The sequence below is a fragment of the Styela clava genome, chromosome 3, assembly GCF_964204865.1.
Source record: "Styela clava chromosome 3, kaStyClav1.hap1.2, whole genome shotgun sequence".
In the NCBI taxonomy this organism is placed as follows: domain Eukaryota; kingdom Metazoa; phylum Chordata; class Ascidiacea; order Stolidobranchia; family Styelidae; genus Styela; species Styela clava.
Window position 1 is genome coordinate 18,442,140 of NC_135252.1, and position 18,708 is coordinate 18,460,847.

At 33.2% G+C, this 18,708-nt stretch overlaps 3 protein-coding genes across 3 annotated transcripts; all 3 read right to left on the reverse strand.

Moving 5' to 3' along the window:
- Positions 1–7: 7 nt before the first annotated feature.
- On the reverse strand, positions 8–10,897 carry LOC120342009 (uncharacterized). Its single transcript, XM_039410655.2, has 11 exons — positions 9,826–10,897; positions 9,032–9,108; positions 8,453–8,621; positions 7,914–8,018; positions 6,952–7,104; positions 6,033–6,165; positions 5,240–5,349; positions 4,843–4,994; positions 4,097–4,162; positions 1,074–1,176; positions 8–505 (listed from the first exon to the last, which is right to left on the reverse strand). Exons 1-11 carry the CDS (start codon positions 9,970–9,972, stop codon positions 386–388), a joined length of 1,335 nt encoding a protein of 444 aa, XP_039266589.2. The 5' UTR covers positions 9,973–10,897; the 3' UTR covers positions 8–385.
- A 151-nt stretch (positions 10,898–11,048) lies between these two features.
- On the reverse strand, positions 11,049–12,951 carry LOC120342021 (gamma-glutamylcyclotransferase-like). Its single transcript, XM_039410673.2, has 2 exons — positions 11,939–12,951; positions 11,049–11,848 (listed from the first exon to the last, which is right to left on the reverse strand). The coding sequence occupies exons 1-2, from the start codon at positions 12,180–12,182 to the stop codon at positions 11,655–11,657; spliced, it is 438 nt and encodes a 145-aa protein (XP_039266607.2). The 5' UTR covers positions 12,183–12,951; the 3' UTR covers positions 11,049–11,654.
- A 287-nt stretch (positions 12,952–13,238) lies between these two features.
- Positions 13,239–16,127, reverse strand: LOC120342015 (beta-1,3-galactosyltransferase brn-like). The gene has a single exon (XM_039410663.2). It carries the CDS (start codon positions 15,912–15,914, stop codon positions 14,775–14,777), a length of 1,140 nt encoding a protein of 379 aa, XP_039266597.2. The 5' UTR covers positions 15,915–16,127; the 3' UTR covers positions 13,239–14,774.
- Positions 16,128–18,708: the final 2,581 nt, after the last annotated feature.

Consider the following 18,708-nt stretch of genomic DNA (forward strand, 5'->3'; position numbering starts at 1 on the left):
CAAGGCAGTGAATCTGATATTTTTTTTCTATGCCTGACTGCAAAGAAAACGTCAGACCAATTATGATTAAGAAGGCCAGACAAACAGAATTTTGCCTCGCAGCAAAACGGTCTCTATCGTGAGATTTAGAACATTCATTCCAAAATGCTTTTTTAATTTGACTAGAATACTTGATTCCAATCTATTCTGTAGTTAATGCATACTTTTATTCTATATTTCTTAACTACAATGTGTGTGTGAAAATATATTTATTTGCTCAGCAATCTAAATTGAACATATTTGCATAGAAAAGTGCATAACATATGAATTAAATAAACAGTGGAAATATACATGAACATCCAAACCGCAATATAAAAATGAAACAAAAAATTTTTTGATACAGAATTCAACCTTTAACTTCTCTCAGAGCTTCAGCAACTGCTTTCAGTACTTCATCAGGATTAGCTGATTTATCATTTACAGTTGGTTTCAATTTTCGCTGATGAGCCGCTTTTGAATCAGATGCCTGGAAATTGAAAGCTGAGTGTGTAAACCAAGTATAGATAAGATTAGGATTTTTATATTTGGTAAAGGTAGTCATAACTAACCATTGGTTACGTGAACAACACTGCTTTAGCAAAGAGTTCAGCAATTTCCTTGTACATAACTTGAACCCACACAGAATAATTAGAGGTACAATGGCGAACGTTTTCCCAAGTGGTTGCCTATGAGGTGTCGCCAATCATAGGCAGGTGTAAAACTTTTAAGACAATACAATGTTCATTTTAACAAGTATACACTCATAATAAAATCTGTCAACAGATCAGTGTGAACAACAAAATTGTTAGTAATTTCAAGAATTTGTATGATACTGCTTGGAAGCTAGACCATCCTCTTACAATGGATACGGATGCAATGCTGACTAACACAAAAACTGCCCTATTGGCCCAAACAAATTAAAGAAATTAAATAAATAAAAACTCTACGAGAGCCCTATATGAGATTTTATTAGACATAAATTTATGAAATCTACAGCCGAAACAGATTTCTCAAACATCCCATCTATCTCCAAATTCTAATTGCACTCTATATACCTGAGATTTTGGAATTAATCCATCAGATTCCACAATAGCTGCAGCTCTTATCTGACTTACTGTTAATGATCTTGCTTCATCTGCTGTCAAAGTGTCAATATATCTAAAAAGTAAAAATTCTTATTAGTTTAAAAGTGCAAATATCCCAGAAAATTTCACACTCGTCCCGAATTTTTGAATACTTGGAAAATGATTAGACTATATTTTTACAATATCATTCAAACATTTTTAATTAAAAGTATATTGAAACCCTTTGAGAAAAACTCATGGTGACTGTTTTCTAGGCTCATATTAACTTAAATATTACTATTTGCTAGTGACCCAGGGATGGCCATTTCCGAATACTAAACTATTCCGAATACATTCTAAAATAATGTTTTCGAATCTGGAATTCCGAATACATTCTAAAATCGAAAATAACACATTTTTGTTTTAGTTTATGAAAACCCAGTAAAATAGGAAATAAGCTCCAATAGAAATATCAGAGTAAAGCCACAAACCAACAGTATATGTATACAAAGTAATTGATAGTTTGTGGTTATTATGTTTAGCATATTGTTAAGTCTGAAATTAGCAATAAGTTAATTAAGAGGATAGATGACCACCACTGCCAGGCGCGCAGCCAGGATTTTCAAAATCGGAAATTCCCATTGCCGCCTGTAACAGCCACCGCGATTCCGCGCTCGTTGAAAGAGCCGTCTTTTCAGCGAATAATTATCATCCTGTCACGTAAATAATTCAATCCATGACAACTACTAGATTCTAAAATATCTTTATATTTTAATTTAATGTGTCCAACGTAACTCGCGGTTGCTTCTTCTTACGTCAAAATAAAAACATTACTATTTGGTCCACGGCGATCTGTGTCCTAAATGTACGAGATAAACTGCCTGATGTATTTAATTTTAATACGTATTTTTGCAATCTTGCCAACTCGTTATCGCCGTTGGAAAAATCTCAATAACTGATATAAAATCCTGCAAAGTACACTTTCAATTCATACAATGAATATACATGTAAAGTTTAGCAGGAAATTAAAAATACATATTCATCGCCGCGATTACTCCACCTGTTAAAAGAGCCGACTTTTACAACGAATAATATAACAACGAATATATCGCCGGATGAGAACAGAAGGGGCCTAAGTCACATTTTTGGAAAATTGACTTTTTTCAATATTTTGGGGTTTTGAGCCATGCTCTACAAAGTGGTAGTCTTGAAATCCTGAATTTCTCAATAATAAAAATTTTAGCTGGACTTAGGCCTAAAATATTTAAGAACAGAATGGGCCTAAGTCCAGCTAAAATATTTATTATTGAGAAATTCAGGATTTCAAGACCACCACCTTGTAGAGCATGGCTCAAAACCCCAAAATATTGAAAAAAGATAGTCCTAAGTTCCAATATGATGAGCATGAACATCAGAAATGAAATGACCGAAACTTACATCCCTAAAATTTGTTCAGTGCAACTTAGGCCTAAGTCACCTTGTTTTACCTTGCATCCCATACAAAAAAATTCAGAAGTTGTTGAGAACAGAATGGGCCAAAGTTTCTTATGGGGGTAAAAAAGCAGGAAGGGATTGAAGTTGAAGTGCCAAAAAATATTGATTACAAAGATGTTCTCATCCACATTAAAATAACCAGAGCTCAGGACTTTACTAAGTGTGAATATCTAGAAATTCGAAAATAAAAAAAATTCCAAATTGTTTTTTGCGTTTTTCTCAAAACTCAAAATTGTGACTTAGGCCTGTTCTGTTCTCATCCGGCGATATATTGTGCAAAGTGATTAATTCGTGACCGATACGGGCATATTTAAAAGGTCTTGCTTTATTAATTTAATTGTCTTCAATTTAACCTGCGGTTCCGTCGACAAATTAAAATCCTCACCACTCTAATATATCATAGCAATCCGCGGACATAAAAATAAAAATGTGTGGTAAACTGCCCAATTATATATTGTTTTGATCCGTATTTTGCGAATTCGGCAAATTTGAGATGTGTAACACTGACTCCGCTCAATCGAAATGCCGCCACTCTGCCGATTATTTTTGAGATAAAACCGTGAGAAAAATCCATAAATCTGCCGTAAAATCTGAGTAAAATTTATTTCAGCACAATAAAAATTGATTGAATATACTTTAGATTAATTATATTATAAACATTCTCACAACCCAGTAAAAGTCGCGTTTCAAACCTTGTATAATGTTACACAAAATTTTTTCGACGGCAATTTAATTAAGCTAATGGATAATCAGGCAAATACCGCCCTCAATTAGTGACGATATGTTTTTAAACGCGGACCAAACATAATGTGAAATTGTGATTTTTACTGCCTAGAAAAGAATTTTTTAAACTGTCGCGGGCTTCAATGAAACCTATTTTGTTTACGGTTTTATTTTCAATATTTTAATTTGCCGCTTTTCAATTAAAAAATTGCGTTTTCTTTAGAAACTCGCCGCCGATGAACGTATTCACCGGATTCACAATTCCGTTCGAGTACAAAAATAAAATGATTGTCATCGTTATCGTGGAACAAATTTGTGGAAAATTTGCGTTTTAGAGAAAATAACACAAACGTAAAGGCGTTTAGGCCTAAATAACAGGACCGCTGATAAAGCAATCGCGCGTAAGTTTCTATCGAGAATGTATTCACTCAACGGAAACGTCTTGAAAGCGGCGTCGAAAATGTGTGACGTCACACAAATATCCGATATTCTTATGAACGCTAATTCCGATATTCGAATAACGAGATATTCGAATACATTCGAATACTTTATTCGAATTGGCCATCCCTGTTTGCTACGATTCTAAAATAAACAAGAACAATAATGTACATGAAATACAACCTTGTACCTTAACAAATGATACAGAAACCTCTAACTAAGCCATGTTGTTATCATTATCATCCTCACAATACACAATAATGGTGACATATATGTCACACTCATTTTATCACACTAAGTATAATTCAGTATTAGATTCGAATATGTAGTCCTACTGCGACTCTCTTACTATATTTTACCTGCACCATGCTTCTGTATCACCCACTGCCGCATCTTCTTGTTCTTCAAGCTCATCAAGCAAGTTTCTAACAAAATGTACGTATGCATTACGAAAACGGTAAAACTACAACTATGTTTTTTGTGGTTTTTAATTGATTTTTGGTGTTGTTAATTTTAACAGGAAAAGTTTGTGATGATGAATGCATAAAGCAATTTCACGGATAGAATAGTTATCTATTCAGGTGAAAATTTAAATACATAAAGCAATGGTTTGTGACATTTGTAAAAATACCAATTTACGATTTCAACATTACATCACATGCACATGATTTCAGGGTACTCCCAAAGTATGTGAACCAAGATGGCGGGCACTGGAACGTAGTAGTATGTGTACCAGTTTAGGGTTAGGCCATACACATACTACGTTCCGGGGGGGCCGCCATATTGGTTTACATTCTTTGGAAGTACTGATTTCAGTGCATAAGGTATTTTATAGTTGAAGGCAATATATTTTTACAACATTCAAATTAAACTAAAATGTATGAATGGCAGGTAACTTTGCAGATTAGAGGAAAGTTTGGATAAAGTGGTCATGTGGTCTCAATCGTCATTTGAATTTCGCAGAGGGCTATTATTTTCAGGGCAACCATACAAGTTGTATACTGTCAATGAAATTCATTGCTTTTTAAAGATATGTTCTTTGAAAGATTTTAAATGTCTCTAGCCATAACTGAAAAAAGGTTTATAAACTAATTCACCAACTAACAATATCTTTTTGTGAAGAAAAAATATGTTGTCGTGTGTTCTCTGTCGCTTCTTAATCATTCCTTCAGCCATCGATTCACGAACTGCCTTCTTCAATTTGATCTTTATATCATCTCTCGGACTTGGTGGTTCTCGATGACTGAAACTATTGAACTGAACAAAAATAAAGAATGTCATTTTTAAATTTATTTATTTAATTTATCAAATTGCAGAATACGACATTAATTCCATTTATTCAAAAATGCAACAAAGCTGAAAAAATGACTAAAATGTCTTTACCCAAAATATTAATAACCAAAACGTTTATCTGAAATGATCCAAATATTTCTATACTGGGTTAAAATATAACAGCTCCAGCGAGCCCCACACAAGCAGCTATTGGGAAGGCCCTAACATACCTGAGTTTTGGCTGGTCTGATGTTAATTCCATCCATAATAACAACTGCAGTTTCACGAACCAATGCTGCATGCATTTCTTGTAATGGTATACTAGACAGAATAGGATTTCCTGCCAGAAATAAATTAAATTTATTTTTCGCCAGCAAGATCTGATAAAACAGACTTCCATAGGAATGGCAGTCATGGTTATGAAATCTGAAACAGAACCCAAAATGTTACACGAGACTCGATGAGAGCCATCTTTAATATAATGCAACATAAACTCAGAATAACTGTAAGACCCATTCAACACTAACATAGAGGTAGGTTTTTTTAAAGCAAACAGACAGGATTCATCAATAATAGCAATTACATATATTAGATCAGGGGTTCTCAAAATCTCAACCTGGGGTTCGCGAACCCCCAGGGGTTCACAGGAAGATTTTCAGGGTACTTGGATGGAAGTTGAATTTTCATGTGTTGCTGTTTTTTAATATCCTTTACTATCAGTGGAAAATGGTGCCAATTGAAAATCGCCGTAGATTTTCCCTGATTTTGCGTTGTTGTGACGCTTTGCTGCCAAACTGGGAAATCTCAATACTCAATGTGCTGTTTGCCTGTCTAAAACCGCTCCTCGAATTGAGAAACTCATTCGCAATAAACAGGGACAGCCTACACACTAATGTTCTGTATAAATGAAATACATAAATACTTTTGTAAATATCCTTTAAAATATATTACAACTTTGTATGGTGTCTGATTACTGGAGGTAATCCATAAGGAAATGAGAATTCCTAGTTGCAAATAACTCACCTTTCAAAGTGATCTGCTTCAACCTAGTCAGAGGAGAAATTGAGGCGACAACATCTGATATTGTATCAAGTAAGTTATCAGAGACATTGAGTTCTGTCATTTCTAAACATGGACACAAGTGTATGATGCTTGTCTGAAAGTGAAAAAAAAAACGGATTGAGGACATATTTGAATGACAGGAGAGCTACATAAACGAAAAATAGAAATCCTAAATTATGTCAGGTAGGGCAACAAAAAACATAGTTGAATGCTGGAAGGGCTTAAACACAAAAAGGCAAAACTTGAAAGAGCTGTTGAAAGAAAAAAGAATGTTCCTGAAGTATGCATACCAAGATGTCTCATAACCTGAACCCTAACCTGATACACAACCTGAGTTCAGGTTGTGCACCATCTTGGTGCGCATACTTCAGGAGGTCCGAAAAAAGTATATCTTGGAATTTTGAACTCATGTTACTTTTTATTGAACTGCTGATGAAATGGTGAATATTGGTCCAATCTAAGATCCAATACCAATTTAAAGGTACCTGCTTTTTCATCCCAATATTTTTAGAAAGAAAATTTCTTTAAAATTTCAACATTCGGCCATTTTTTCATAAAACCCTCCAATAACAAATCGTAATAGATGAAATATTACTAGTGATATTTAGATAAAAATAGATTTTCCCTATATAACAACAGATAATGAGAATAAGCCTAAAATTAGAAAATTAACCTTTTTTTGCCACCTGTAACAGTAAGAAGTTAAACAGTCCCCCAAATAATTCCACCCTTACAGATTCGTAACAGTGAACCAAATCAATAAGTCCCATTGAATAGATGAGAATACAAGAATCCAAATTCCAGCAAACAAGATTTATGAGAATTCTCTGAATACATATAAATCACTCAATAGTAATTATGAACAATTCCAATTTCTTACAATTTTGTTCTTGGATGCATTGACTTTCTTGAGAGATCTGAGTACTTGCAATCCTTGTAAATCTTTCAATTTATTGTGACGAATCGTTAACGTGAGAAGGTTGGGGAGGATTGGAAATGTAATCAATGACGAAATCTTGTTCACAGAAAGATCCTATATAAAAAATTCTACATTTTAAATAAGTAGTTTACACGTTGACAGCACATTTGCACCCACATACATTTGCACGTGGGTACAAATGTATGCGGGTGTGAATGAATGCGGATGCAAATGTGCGGGGTGTAATGTACTTGGTGTTGGTGCAAGTGTACGTGGGTGCAAATGTCTATGGGAGCAATCTGTATGTGGGTGCTAAAATCTACGAGTGCAAATGTACGTGGGTGCAAAGATAATGGAACCAGTATACACATATAACTTGTTCAAAGTACGAGGCACAGGAAACCAATACTGGTTGTCAAGTAGCGAACATCCATGATTGAGTCGAACAGTAATTGATAATAGCATAAGTGGAAAATCAAATAAGCAAGATTTTGAAATTCATTAAAAACCAGATTTATAATTTGTTTTTACCCACAGACTGACTAAATTAAATTACTTGTAATAAAATAATGTTTTATATCCAATTTTGAAAAATATAATCAAATCAGTCTTTTGTTTCATCATGGATAAATCTACTTAAAGAATTATACTTTGTTTTAAATATTTCTCAATGAATTTTTTCAATGTGGAAGTATATTTTTTCTAATTTGTACTCCTCTAAAAGTTCACTGAAATAACTACCGTACATATAGTTACTCCACATATCAAAATGTGCAGTGTACATTTATTAAGTAATAGAAGTAATTATAATAACATTTTTATCTGTGATGGAAAAATTAAAATAAATATGTAAAACTGAAAGATTTGGTAAATTTTCCCCGAGTAAGCTTTTACTTGCTTTGTATATAAAAAAAAATATTCACCAAATTTTGTAGATTACTGCATTCGGCCAGTGCTTCATTAGGTATGTATCTTATGTTGTTGTAAGAGAGATTCAGAGAAACCAACTTTGTAGCTATTTCTATTCCCTGCAGAAAGATTTGTCAAGTTAAAAAATGGGTACTCTCGTAATATGTGTCCCAGGTTAGGCCATACTTTTATTCAGATTTTCTTTATTTTAGTTCTATTATGAGTTCGGGGACGATTTGAGTTAGCCAAGTGAATATACCCCCTGCCCATAGGCTTCCATCCCTTTGCAGAACTTGATATAAATTAGGCAAACAAAATTAGTAACCTCCATATTGATACACATAATGGATACAAAGAATAATTAGTAATCCAAAATACAGAATTACCATACACCCCACACAGTAACAAAAATTTGATCACACTCGCCTGTCAGAATTCGACTATAGAAATTGAATATAAGTTTATTTTTATTATTAAACTTGAAAAAGCAAGCTGCTTTACAAATGGATCAGCGTATTGCACTGAATTTACTCAAAATACGAATGCGCAATACCTGAAATGATTCTATTGCATTCAATGAAACATCCAACGATCTAATCTCAGGGAACGGAATCAAATCTTGAATCAAAAGTTCTTGTAATTCATTGAGAGATAAATCAACTTTCAGTATTAATTCAGGATAAGAGAGCGGGTCATCAGTAGATGCTGACTTCTTGCGCGTTCTGTTAAAAAATATAAAACAATGTAAGGTAGATAGTGGGGTAATTAGAATAGTCTGAATCTTTGAAAAAAAGTACATGATTAAATATTTTGATAAGTTGAAACTGTAAATTGAGTGAGTTGCACTATTTGACACATTTTTTCTCACATACTGTAACTCTACTCACAATTATAGCAAGCATTATTGAACTTTTGAAATAAATTTGACTATAGAATAGTAAACATTTCCATACTGGGCTTATACATCCTAAAACTGAACAGAAGACTATATTTAATGAAAGTTTACAAATATACTTGCAATTTTGTTGAGAGATATTATATTATTCTAAATTATTTAGCATATTCAGTACTTACTGATCATTCCTTCTCAAAATAAATCTATGAAACATGAGAGAATAATGAAACTTCATACCTTTCATTGTCTGTTGCATTCTCTTCCTGAGCTGTTGGATTTGGTTGAAAACTTGTGGAAGTCAACAGGTGAGCAACCTGCGATGATCAATTAACAGATGAAAATCATTTTTGACTATTAGCATCGCTTAAGGATGAAAGTCTTTTAGATTTTAAGGTCATATTTATTATCATGTATTATCCATGCATCTGAAAACAAATAACCGGCCAACTAACCCCATATCCAACATGTACTGATAACCAGAATAGAGGTCATGGTACGCGGTATGATTAAGCTGGCTTTCCTCTTTCCATGGACCGACAAAAATTTCGCCAGACTTTGAATAGCATTTTAAAAGGTTAGATTTCAAACAGCAGTAGATTCACTGGTTACGCTTGAAAACAAGCTTAATAGATTATCAGATTATTAAATCAGCGGTTCCTAATTTTTTTCGACACATTCCTTCCTTTGACTGTTTGGAAACTTCATTCCTTCCTCCCTATGTGTAAATACTCGGTTACCATTTGTTGTTGTTATTTCTGATGGACCCATAGCTAGTGATAAACAAAACTTGCACTCTGGCTTTTGTACAGTTTGGTAGTTTATAATGTATCGATATATATATATTTCACCGGTGCATATTACTAATACTACATGCAAATATAAAATTTTCATTGCAAAAATAGGGAATTTCTTCCCAGGAACAGTTTTATCTAGTCTGCAAACACTGCATTAGATTATCAGGTAAAATTGGAGACAGTGGTTAACAACTCTAGAAACTGACAAACATTGATCACGATCTTAAATTCAGATACCTGCTCAGCAACATCATAGATTCCACAATTTTGTAAATCTAAAACATGAAAGACTTGCTCATTCAGTCGCTTCACAAACCATGATACTGGTAATGCATTCAGTTCTTTAATTTTGGATGTTACCAATGTCCGTGGTAGAACTGGCATATTTTAAAGATCCTGAGAAATGAAACTTAATCAATTATAATTAACTATTAAACTATGAAATGAAAAGTCTAAGAAACAGAAAATATCAGACATTATAATATTGCTGTTCTTCAATTATAAAATCAAAAATAGGTTGTTATATAAACCTTCATTCTATTTCAAATTAAATTCAATATTGTTTTTAAAAGTAAGGACATTTATACAAAAAAAATTGCTCTCTCTGACATAGTAAAGAATACCATGCCTACCATTTTAGCATAATTTCCAAGGTATCCTTTATATAAAACAATGCAAATTACATGTTTATTTTGCAACATGAAATTGCTTTTAACATTATTAAAATGTGATATTTGTTCATATTTATAGCAGCTAACTTACAGAAATCGGCGCTCCAGAAGTGTGTGTACCAATGTGGAGGTAACTAATTTTGTTTGCCACATCAATTTGTGTAAAGGGAATGCAACCTATGGGACAGAGGGTATACTATTCACTTGGCTAACGCAGACATTCCCCGAACTCGTAATAGAACTGAGAGAATGAAAATCTGAATAAAATTATGGCCTAACCCCAACCTGGTACACACATTACGAGAGTACCCAGGAATCTTTCCATAATTATAGCCTATCCACTTTGCTAATAAACTTGCAGTGAATTGATAATGACCTGAATATCTTACCTTCAATAAAAATAATTAGTAGTCTAGTGCATATAGTGACTTTTGAGCGACAATCAATTTTTGAATATGCATATACTGGTAGTACATAACGCAAATACATGGTTTGTAGAATAGTACGAATTCTCAAATATATCAAAAATCGGGTCTCCTGTAGTACACGCCCGCAGGTACTTCTAGTTGGCCTGGCTCAACAAATTTTGCATATGTCATTTCTAACCCTCACCTGACTTCTAGAAGTACTTGAGGGCGCGTACTTCAGGAGACCCCAAAAATGTATATAGATATAAATCAATTTTCTACTATGGAGGAAAAGTTCATCTTATCAGTATTATCTCTATTTTGAGTTTCTTAGAATAAATAAAGCTATTTCTGGTTTCCAGATATATTTTTTATTTCGCAAAGATAAAATATAGAATACTGTCATTCTTTGAATATAATTTTGGAAAAAAAATGCACAATTAGTCATGAGATAGATTTTTGTGCAACATTATTCATACATAAACATACAATCTTGAACAAATTAATAAAGCCGTGAACACTGAACAGTTTAATCAATTGCACGTAAGGCATAAAATGTAAATTAAATATATATATATATATATATTTTCTCTACCTTCACTTTATTAAGACCAATGTAGCTTATGTCAAATTTTTCAGTAATGAAATTTTTTGATATCCTGTTATTATGGACCACAGCCATCATTTGTCATCAGCTGTTTGTACCTATATTAGGTTTGATTTTAGGGGTAGTGCCTTATGTCCAATTTTAGGTTTGCAGAACCAAACCATTACAAAAATGGAATTTGCTCAATACCATGGAATGTAACATAAGCTAATTTGGTCTTTTTTCGCATTATGTACAAGCATCTACAACCGCTAATATTCATCGGTCACTTAAAACAATGATACCACAAAAAGGCTTTAAAACCTATTTAAAACATAAAAGAGTATTGAAAAGGACTATGTTGCTCCTGTTGGTTACATATTTCGCTTGGCAGAAAACATTTTAACCAGGATGCATCTTCTCTTTCAAGTCTGCCACTTTAAGCATAAGCTTGGTGATTTCTGTATTCCCATTTGTTTTTGTATCTTTGAGCTTTTGAAGATATTCATTATCCAATTCATTTGTAATTGCTCCATCTACAATCGCTTCAAGATATTGTGGTGAAGGATCATTGTAGGGTTGACTCCCACCTAAATCTGTAAGTTGATAAGTCCTGCATTTTATAATATCACCAGAATCACTTCTCACATTCACTGCCAATGGTTTGTATATGTTATTATTCACACCTTCTTGTAAGTCTAAAGCTGGGAGCTCTGTGTCTGGAATATCCCATATAACACCGCATACACGATCGCTTATTGATTCTTCTATTGAAGCAACTCCTCCTTTCCAACCCTTAGAGAACCGTCCGAATGAAAGCTTATACCCGGATAATTGACCATTGCAAAACTTTTTGGCAGATGGACAACTACAGACGAGCCTATAAAGCGATAAGTTGCTCCCATATGCAAAATATTTAAAAGAATTCATAACATATGAAATAGCTCAATTATTACTGCTAAAAATGTATGATAAATAACAAGGATTAGTCTTAATTTAATTTTAAGTGTGAAATTGTATGTAAATTAAAGGCATAATGTTATACAATTCTGCAAAATTGTTCTTTGCACTGATACCTATGAAATTATCACTTATTTTAGGTTCAGCAGAGAATTCTTGACAAAAAGCTCTGAAATCCATCTAAGTTCTGTTATCGAAGACAGGATGGCAGGCAAATGACATTTGAACACATTCAAACATGAAAAATAATATGTCTAGACGCCTTTCCAGTTACTCATAACACTTGAAAGATAAAGGCAACAGTTTCAGGATTCTAGGCATTGATCAATTAAATACATAACAAATGTCTGCAGAATGTAAGAGAACGTTTCTATAATCAATATTGGGAGGGAAGGCATCGACTCAAATTCTAGCTCCTACAGATTTTGCAGTTTGTTGACAGAATTTGTCACAAATGATGTCAATGATTGAAATCAGTTGAATATAATTCATAAGATAGAAAATCAAAATATGAAAACAGTCTATTGCACAAAAAACCTAACAAAGAAATGCTTAGATATAAGAATACAATTTACAAGCATGGAAATCCTTGTTGCTATGGTTACATTGAATATTGGGAAGTATTCAATTCTGACCACTGAGAGGGTATAGACAAATCATGATCGTTCCACAGCACATTATAATCCGATTTGATATTCCCATTTGCTTTAATGTTTTTTTCTTAAATTGAGATATGTAAATATTATGTCTGCTGTAATTCTTTTTTAGCTGTTTCCAAACATTCAATCAGTTTATTTAGTTCCGATTCATCCATTTCAAGCGATGTAACTTTGGCATAATTCCCATCCTTTGTTTGAGTGTGTAAATCCACATTAACAAGATTCTCTGACAATGACGCTAGTGTGTCACTGGATAATGCAAGACTCAGCTGCCAGTCAAAGTCTTTTAACTGTGAAATATCCATAATCAGATCTTCTTCACAAGTTTTAAATGTTGTCAAATACAATTTGTAATAAGAGACTAAAACTAGAAAAAGTTCACAGTAATGATCAAGATGAATAAACTATATATATTAAGAAAATTTGATTAATAAAGCAAGATGGCAGAAACTCACTCAGAAGTAAAGAAGACTGACGACCTATGAGCAAAATTATTCATAATCAAGGAAGAACGAGGAGCTATTGAAACTATACAGCAGTGGTTCCCAACCTTTCATATATCTTGGCCCACTTCCCAAGGCTTTCAGCATTCATTGTCCCCCGTTTACTATTCCAGTGGTATTCATTGTGTTACTTTGATTAGTAGATTCCAAATACCATTATGTTCAAATAATTTATGCTCAACAACAACAAAGTGAAAACCCCCTGTGAAATAACCTTATCAAGCAATGAAACTAGGAAGAACGAGGAGTTTTCTAGTCAAGGAAAAAGTAAAATCAGTTTTGCGCCTGGCATGTTGGTCTCCTCCAACTGCTCTGTGGCCCTCTTGGTGGACCAGGGACCCCCGGTTGTGAATTACTGCTATATAGCATTATGGCATGGCAGTGCATTCGGAGATAAGACACATGGAAGTGGGATGTTATTACGAGTTTAGAATCAGAAATGTTCAGGACTGTTAGTTTAATGAAAACCACAATAACAAAGAGCATGACATAAAAAAAATTCAATTCATCACAATAGTACTACAAATGTAAAACAAAGCTTAAATTTATCCATAAAAAATCTTGTGCAATAATATAGCAAGACCATATGAATTTTGGAATTGTATGATTGTTATTAAGACCACATATCGAATGCTAATTTTACCTATCAGAGTATCAGTTCAACATAACATTTTGAATAAGCTCAATGCACATAAATTCTGGGTTGTTAAAATTAGATAAAATAATACCAATACAAGTGAGACAACTAAATAAAATACTTTATCTGATTTGAGGAATCCAGTTACCGGTAAATCAATTTAAAAAATTCAAAAAAAAAATTTGAAATCCAAAACTGAAAAGCTTTGATAATAAGTGCACTAGTATAAGTGAATGCGTATTTGAGAATAAAAACACCAATGACATAAGATTTAATCAAAATAAAAGCATCACACAAACAATCCATGCAAGAAATTAATTTGAAATATAAATATAAAATAAATGAAACACTGTTTCAATCTGCTACAATGCATTGCTAACATAATATTACCTTGATTCAAAAATATTAATAATAAAATATTGCTTAAGATATTTTTGAAAATATGTAATGTAGTTTAATAGTGCAGAATTAATCAGTTCACTAATTATCAACCATTCTAGCAATAAAAAATAATAAAAACAAATTTTAGAAAGTCATGTTTCCATCACACAAATAGGAAATATGACCAACAACGAATTTCAACCATAAATGAAAAATAATTTATTCATCTCTTCATAAATGTAGATAAAAGCTATAGAAGACATGTTATTTTTCCAATGGACTGGATTTTGCAAGAGGTGGATGAAATAAAACTGAAGTTTAACAAAAAGTTAAAATTTCTTTCAAACTTTCTGAACTCTGCATATTTGGATCAGTTTTTTAATTACTCAATTTTGGTCATCTTTGACTGAAGTTTGAACCATTCTTGCACGAGAAAATTTTCATTTCCGGTATCAACGGACGTATATTCTTCTGGATATTCAGTCCACAGACCCATAGTTGTATTCATAACTTTACAATAAACACACTGTGATGATTTTTCTAAAAAATACTTCAATCTAAGAAAACCTGTGATCCAGATATCATCTATCCAAAACATAGGCAGGGTACGAGACAGGTCATAAAAATCTTGCGCTAGTTTAAGAGTCATAGCATAGAATCCTCCAAAACAATAAGATGGATAGATTTTAAGAGGATACTCATTTTCAGCCATGAACCATTTGCTTTCTTTTAATCTCTTCGGTCTTGGTTTCAATCTGTAACCAAACCCACAATATATAGGTAAATCTGTTAAATGTTTATATTCAATGTCTTTGTTGAAATTATTACTGCTGTCAATATCAGGCTTATCAAATAGCAAACGGAGTCTTTCTAATTTTTCTCTTTCCATTATTTCTTGAAGGTCTTCAGAAATTTTCACAAGATCTGGCAAGACGTCATCATCCATGCTAGCATAAAACCAGTTTTCTGGAAAGGTTTCTACAGCCCACTGCATTCCAGCAAGAGTTTTATAAACTAAATTATCATAAGATTCAATGAATGTTGTTTGCAATAAATCTCCATGATTTTCATTCTCTTTTTGCAAAGCAAGATTTCCTTTCGAATCCGATAAACCAACGATAAAGACAATTTGAAAACGAAATCCATTTACAACATGAGCAGATGAACCCCAGGAGTTCCCGATAAATTGACGTCGTCTAGTGTTATTCGCATGAGATTTTATAAGTATGATCATAGAATAGTTTACATCATCACCAACAAAATAGTTGTGACTATACTTCCAAGGCAACATTGTAAAGTTTAACCTGTTCCGTTTAGTTTTTCTTACTTTGTTCATAAACTTAACTTGATTAAAACTTTGGACATCGCGGTTGAATGTTCGAGATAATCTCAACTTTATTTTCTTCTGAGATGCTTTTGTTTTTTCTTGTATTTCAACCTCTTTCCATGTCAAAGATAATCCATAAAATGCAGATACAGCCAGAAAAATACAAACGGTTGAGAAGATTTTTTTCTTATGCATAATGAGGAAAATCCATTACTGCATTACTACAATTATAAGATTATGTTATTTACTGATTTAGGTTCTCAGAATTCCCATGATTACAAACAAAATCATTTCTAAATCCCCATAGATTCTGTAGACTGCAAATCTATGTCAGCATGCAATATCACTGTACCATCAACACCATTTACCATCCTGGTCTAGCAGTAAATACTGAAATATTCAAAATACCAGAATACTGAAATATCAGAATATTCATGATATTAAATTGTTAGGAAGTGAAATGCAATGAAAAAAAAAAACTTTAAAACAGTAGGCCTAGCAGTAAAAGCATAGCCATCAACTTGAATATACTAGCAGTGTAACAGTACAGCAGTATAGTGATATAAGTCACTCGTATTACTATCTGACTATCCAGCTATTTGGATGGATTATCTGACCCATACAACTGTACAATCCAGCAATCATAGAAACTATAGGGGATCCAAAACTACCAGAGTTAGGTACCGGTACCGGTACCCCAGAACACACTCATCATGCGGTCAACAGGTTAGCCAATAATTTGACTCACTTTATAAACTGGTAAAAGTTATTTTATATAAAATTTGGCTTGTTGATATAGCAGTAAAATCATAAATTCAAATTAACTCGACTCAAATATCATCATACTAAAGAACGAAATAGTACCGGTAGACCTATGTCTACTAAAAATATTACGGTATTTCAATTATTTGGTTACCGTAAGACGTACCGGTGCCGGTAAGTGGTTAAGAGGAAAGACAAAAAAACGAACGTTGAAACGTAGGCTACTATTAGGCTACAGAGTTTTGTATGACAGTTCGTATAGCCATGAACTTGAAGGGCTTTATTACGTCAATGTGACGTAATTTTTGGATGGCGTAGTCAGGTGGGGGTTAGGAATTAGCATTGGCACATGCAATTATTGTTATTCTACGCGCACCAAAAGTACGTAGGGACGAAACTACATGAGACCCCGATCTGCTTCGGGTCAGTAATCAGTATTTTTTTTTGCCAAACAAATTCCAATGCCAAACGGAATTTTCGTATTGAGATTTTAGAATCGAATTATTATATTTGGAATACCGGTACATATTTTTTTGTTTTCATGTTTTGGTTTTTAAATTCAAATCCCCCCCAGTTAGACTAAGGCAAATAGAATTTAAGCAAATAGTACTAGGGCAAATAGTACTTTTCGATGATGTGCCCCACTTTTAGATAAGTTGTTTTTTACTATTGGATTTGAAGAACGTCGATTTATTTGGGACATGACTGAGAAAATTGTCTGATAGTGATTAGGTCTCATTCCATTAAAAATTTATGAAGACAACTAGTTGTTTTTTGTTATTTTATTTGTAATTCGTTAGACGCATTAGACGTTGCATATGACAATATATAAAAATTTAATCGCTGCAATTGTACAAAAACACAGCTGAATGATATGGTGATTTATTTTTATAATTACTGTATATCAATTGAATTTTCCCGACTTTTATTTTTACTTTCTCTCCCAAATCATATATAATGATTCATATCAACCTTGTTGGTTAATTTATGAATGGATAAGCTTTTCTTTGTGCATATTGCTTTCACTTATTTGAATTTTTTATTATTGACTCGTTTTTAATCTTGGTGTCGCAGACTTGTGATGACTATTCCTGGTCCTTCGCGACTTCCTGTCAATTGCGATGAAATCCGTTACTGTATTTGAAATGTACTGTAATACTGAATTTGTATTGTGATTTCTTGCACGACGAAATAAACTTATTGTCTATTGTCCATTGACGCCCAATCTCGACGTAAAAAATGTTTTTGGAGTCATAATAGGGTATTGGTACAATTTCAACTTTGTTATGAAGTCAGTTCTTAATATAACTTAACAAGGTTTGTTGTTTTTTAATCAGTAATCGTTCAAGTAATTTTACTTTATTTTATACATCTGTGGAGGCAGAATCTCTAAATGGCATTGATAAACTCCCTTTGCAATTTTAAAAAAATTCAAGATTTTATGGAGACCCTATTAACCCAACACCTTAATGTGTCGCAGTTCAGTACCGATTAGTCTGAACGTTATGTCATCATAGTGATCTGATGCTGATCATGGGTCACTTTAATTAAACAGTATTAAAAAGATTCTTTACTTATAATCGAATCCATTTGGAATTTCATTGGTAGTCTTCGCGCCACTATGCACAGTTGCACATACGTCACAGACATGCCTTTCACCAAGTATCTCAGTGGTAAAAGCATAACGATATCTCACATATAAACCATGCACGAGATGCGATAAATCACAATTTCCCTCTATGAAATCCATTGCTTACTACTTGCTAATACAGCTGGCATATGCCAGTCATATCTGTAACAGATCTAAGCAAGTCAATACTCTGTTACTGTCGACTAGAATTCTTCATTATTTGTCATTTCAGCATTTCGAAATAATGACTTGTAGAGTACTTCCTACCACGGCTATCAGTTGCACGATGCCCAAATCATCGCGTCGTCAACTTACAGGGGGTGTTTAAGTCGGATACAGAAATGCATGTGCTACTGTTCGAGATATATAATCACCAGGCAGCCGCGAATCTTTAGCTCGCAAACTGTCACTCAACTATTCACATTCCCCCTACTAATTATTCTATAGATCAGTGATTCTCAAACTAGGGTTTGAGAGCCGCATGCGGCTCTCAACAACCTCTCCTGCGGCTCCCGTTAATGTTTTAAAAATTAATTATTTTCAAAGGAAATTTTTCATTGAAAACTAATCATTGACTCGAATTAAAATGCTGGAGTC

Excerpts from the sequence above, each read along its gene's own strand:
- LOC120342015 (XM_039410663.2), bottom strand. The coding sequence starts at position 15,914 with ATGCATAAGAAAAAAATCTTCTCAACCGTTTGTATTTTTCTGGCTGTA.
- LOC120342009 (XM_039410655.2), bottom strand. The coding sequence starts at position 9,972 with ATGCCAGTTCTACCACGGACATTGGTAACATCCAAAATTAAAGAACTG. Across the intron at positions 9,109-9,825 it reads TCTATGATGTTGCTGAGCAG|GTTGCTCACCTGTTGACTTC; the intron begins GTATCTGAATTT and ends TGATCATCGCAG. Across the intron at positions 8,622-9,031 it reads AATGCAACAGACAATGAAAG|AACGCGCAAGAAGTCAGCAT; the intron begins GTATGAAGTTTC and ends ATTTTTTAACAG.
- LOC120342021 (XM_039410673.2), bottom strand. The coding sequence starts at position 12,182 with ATGAATTCTTTTAAATATTTTGCATATGGGAGCAACTTATCGCTTTAT. Across the intron at positions 11,849-11,938 it reads AGCTTTAGACTTACAAGAAG|ATTTAGGTGGGAGTCAACCC; the intron begins GTGTGAATAATA and ends ATCAACTTACAG.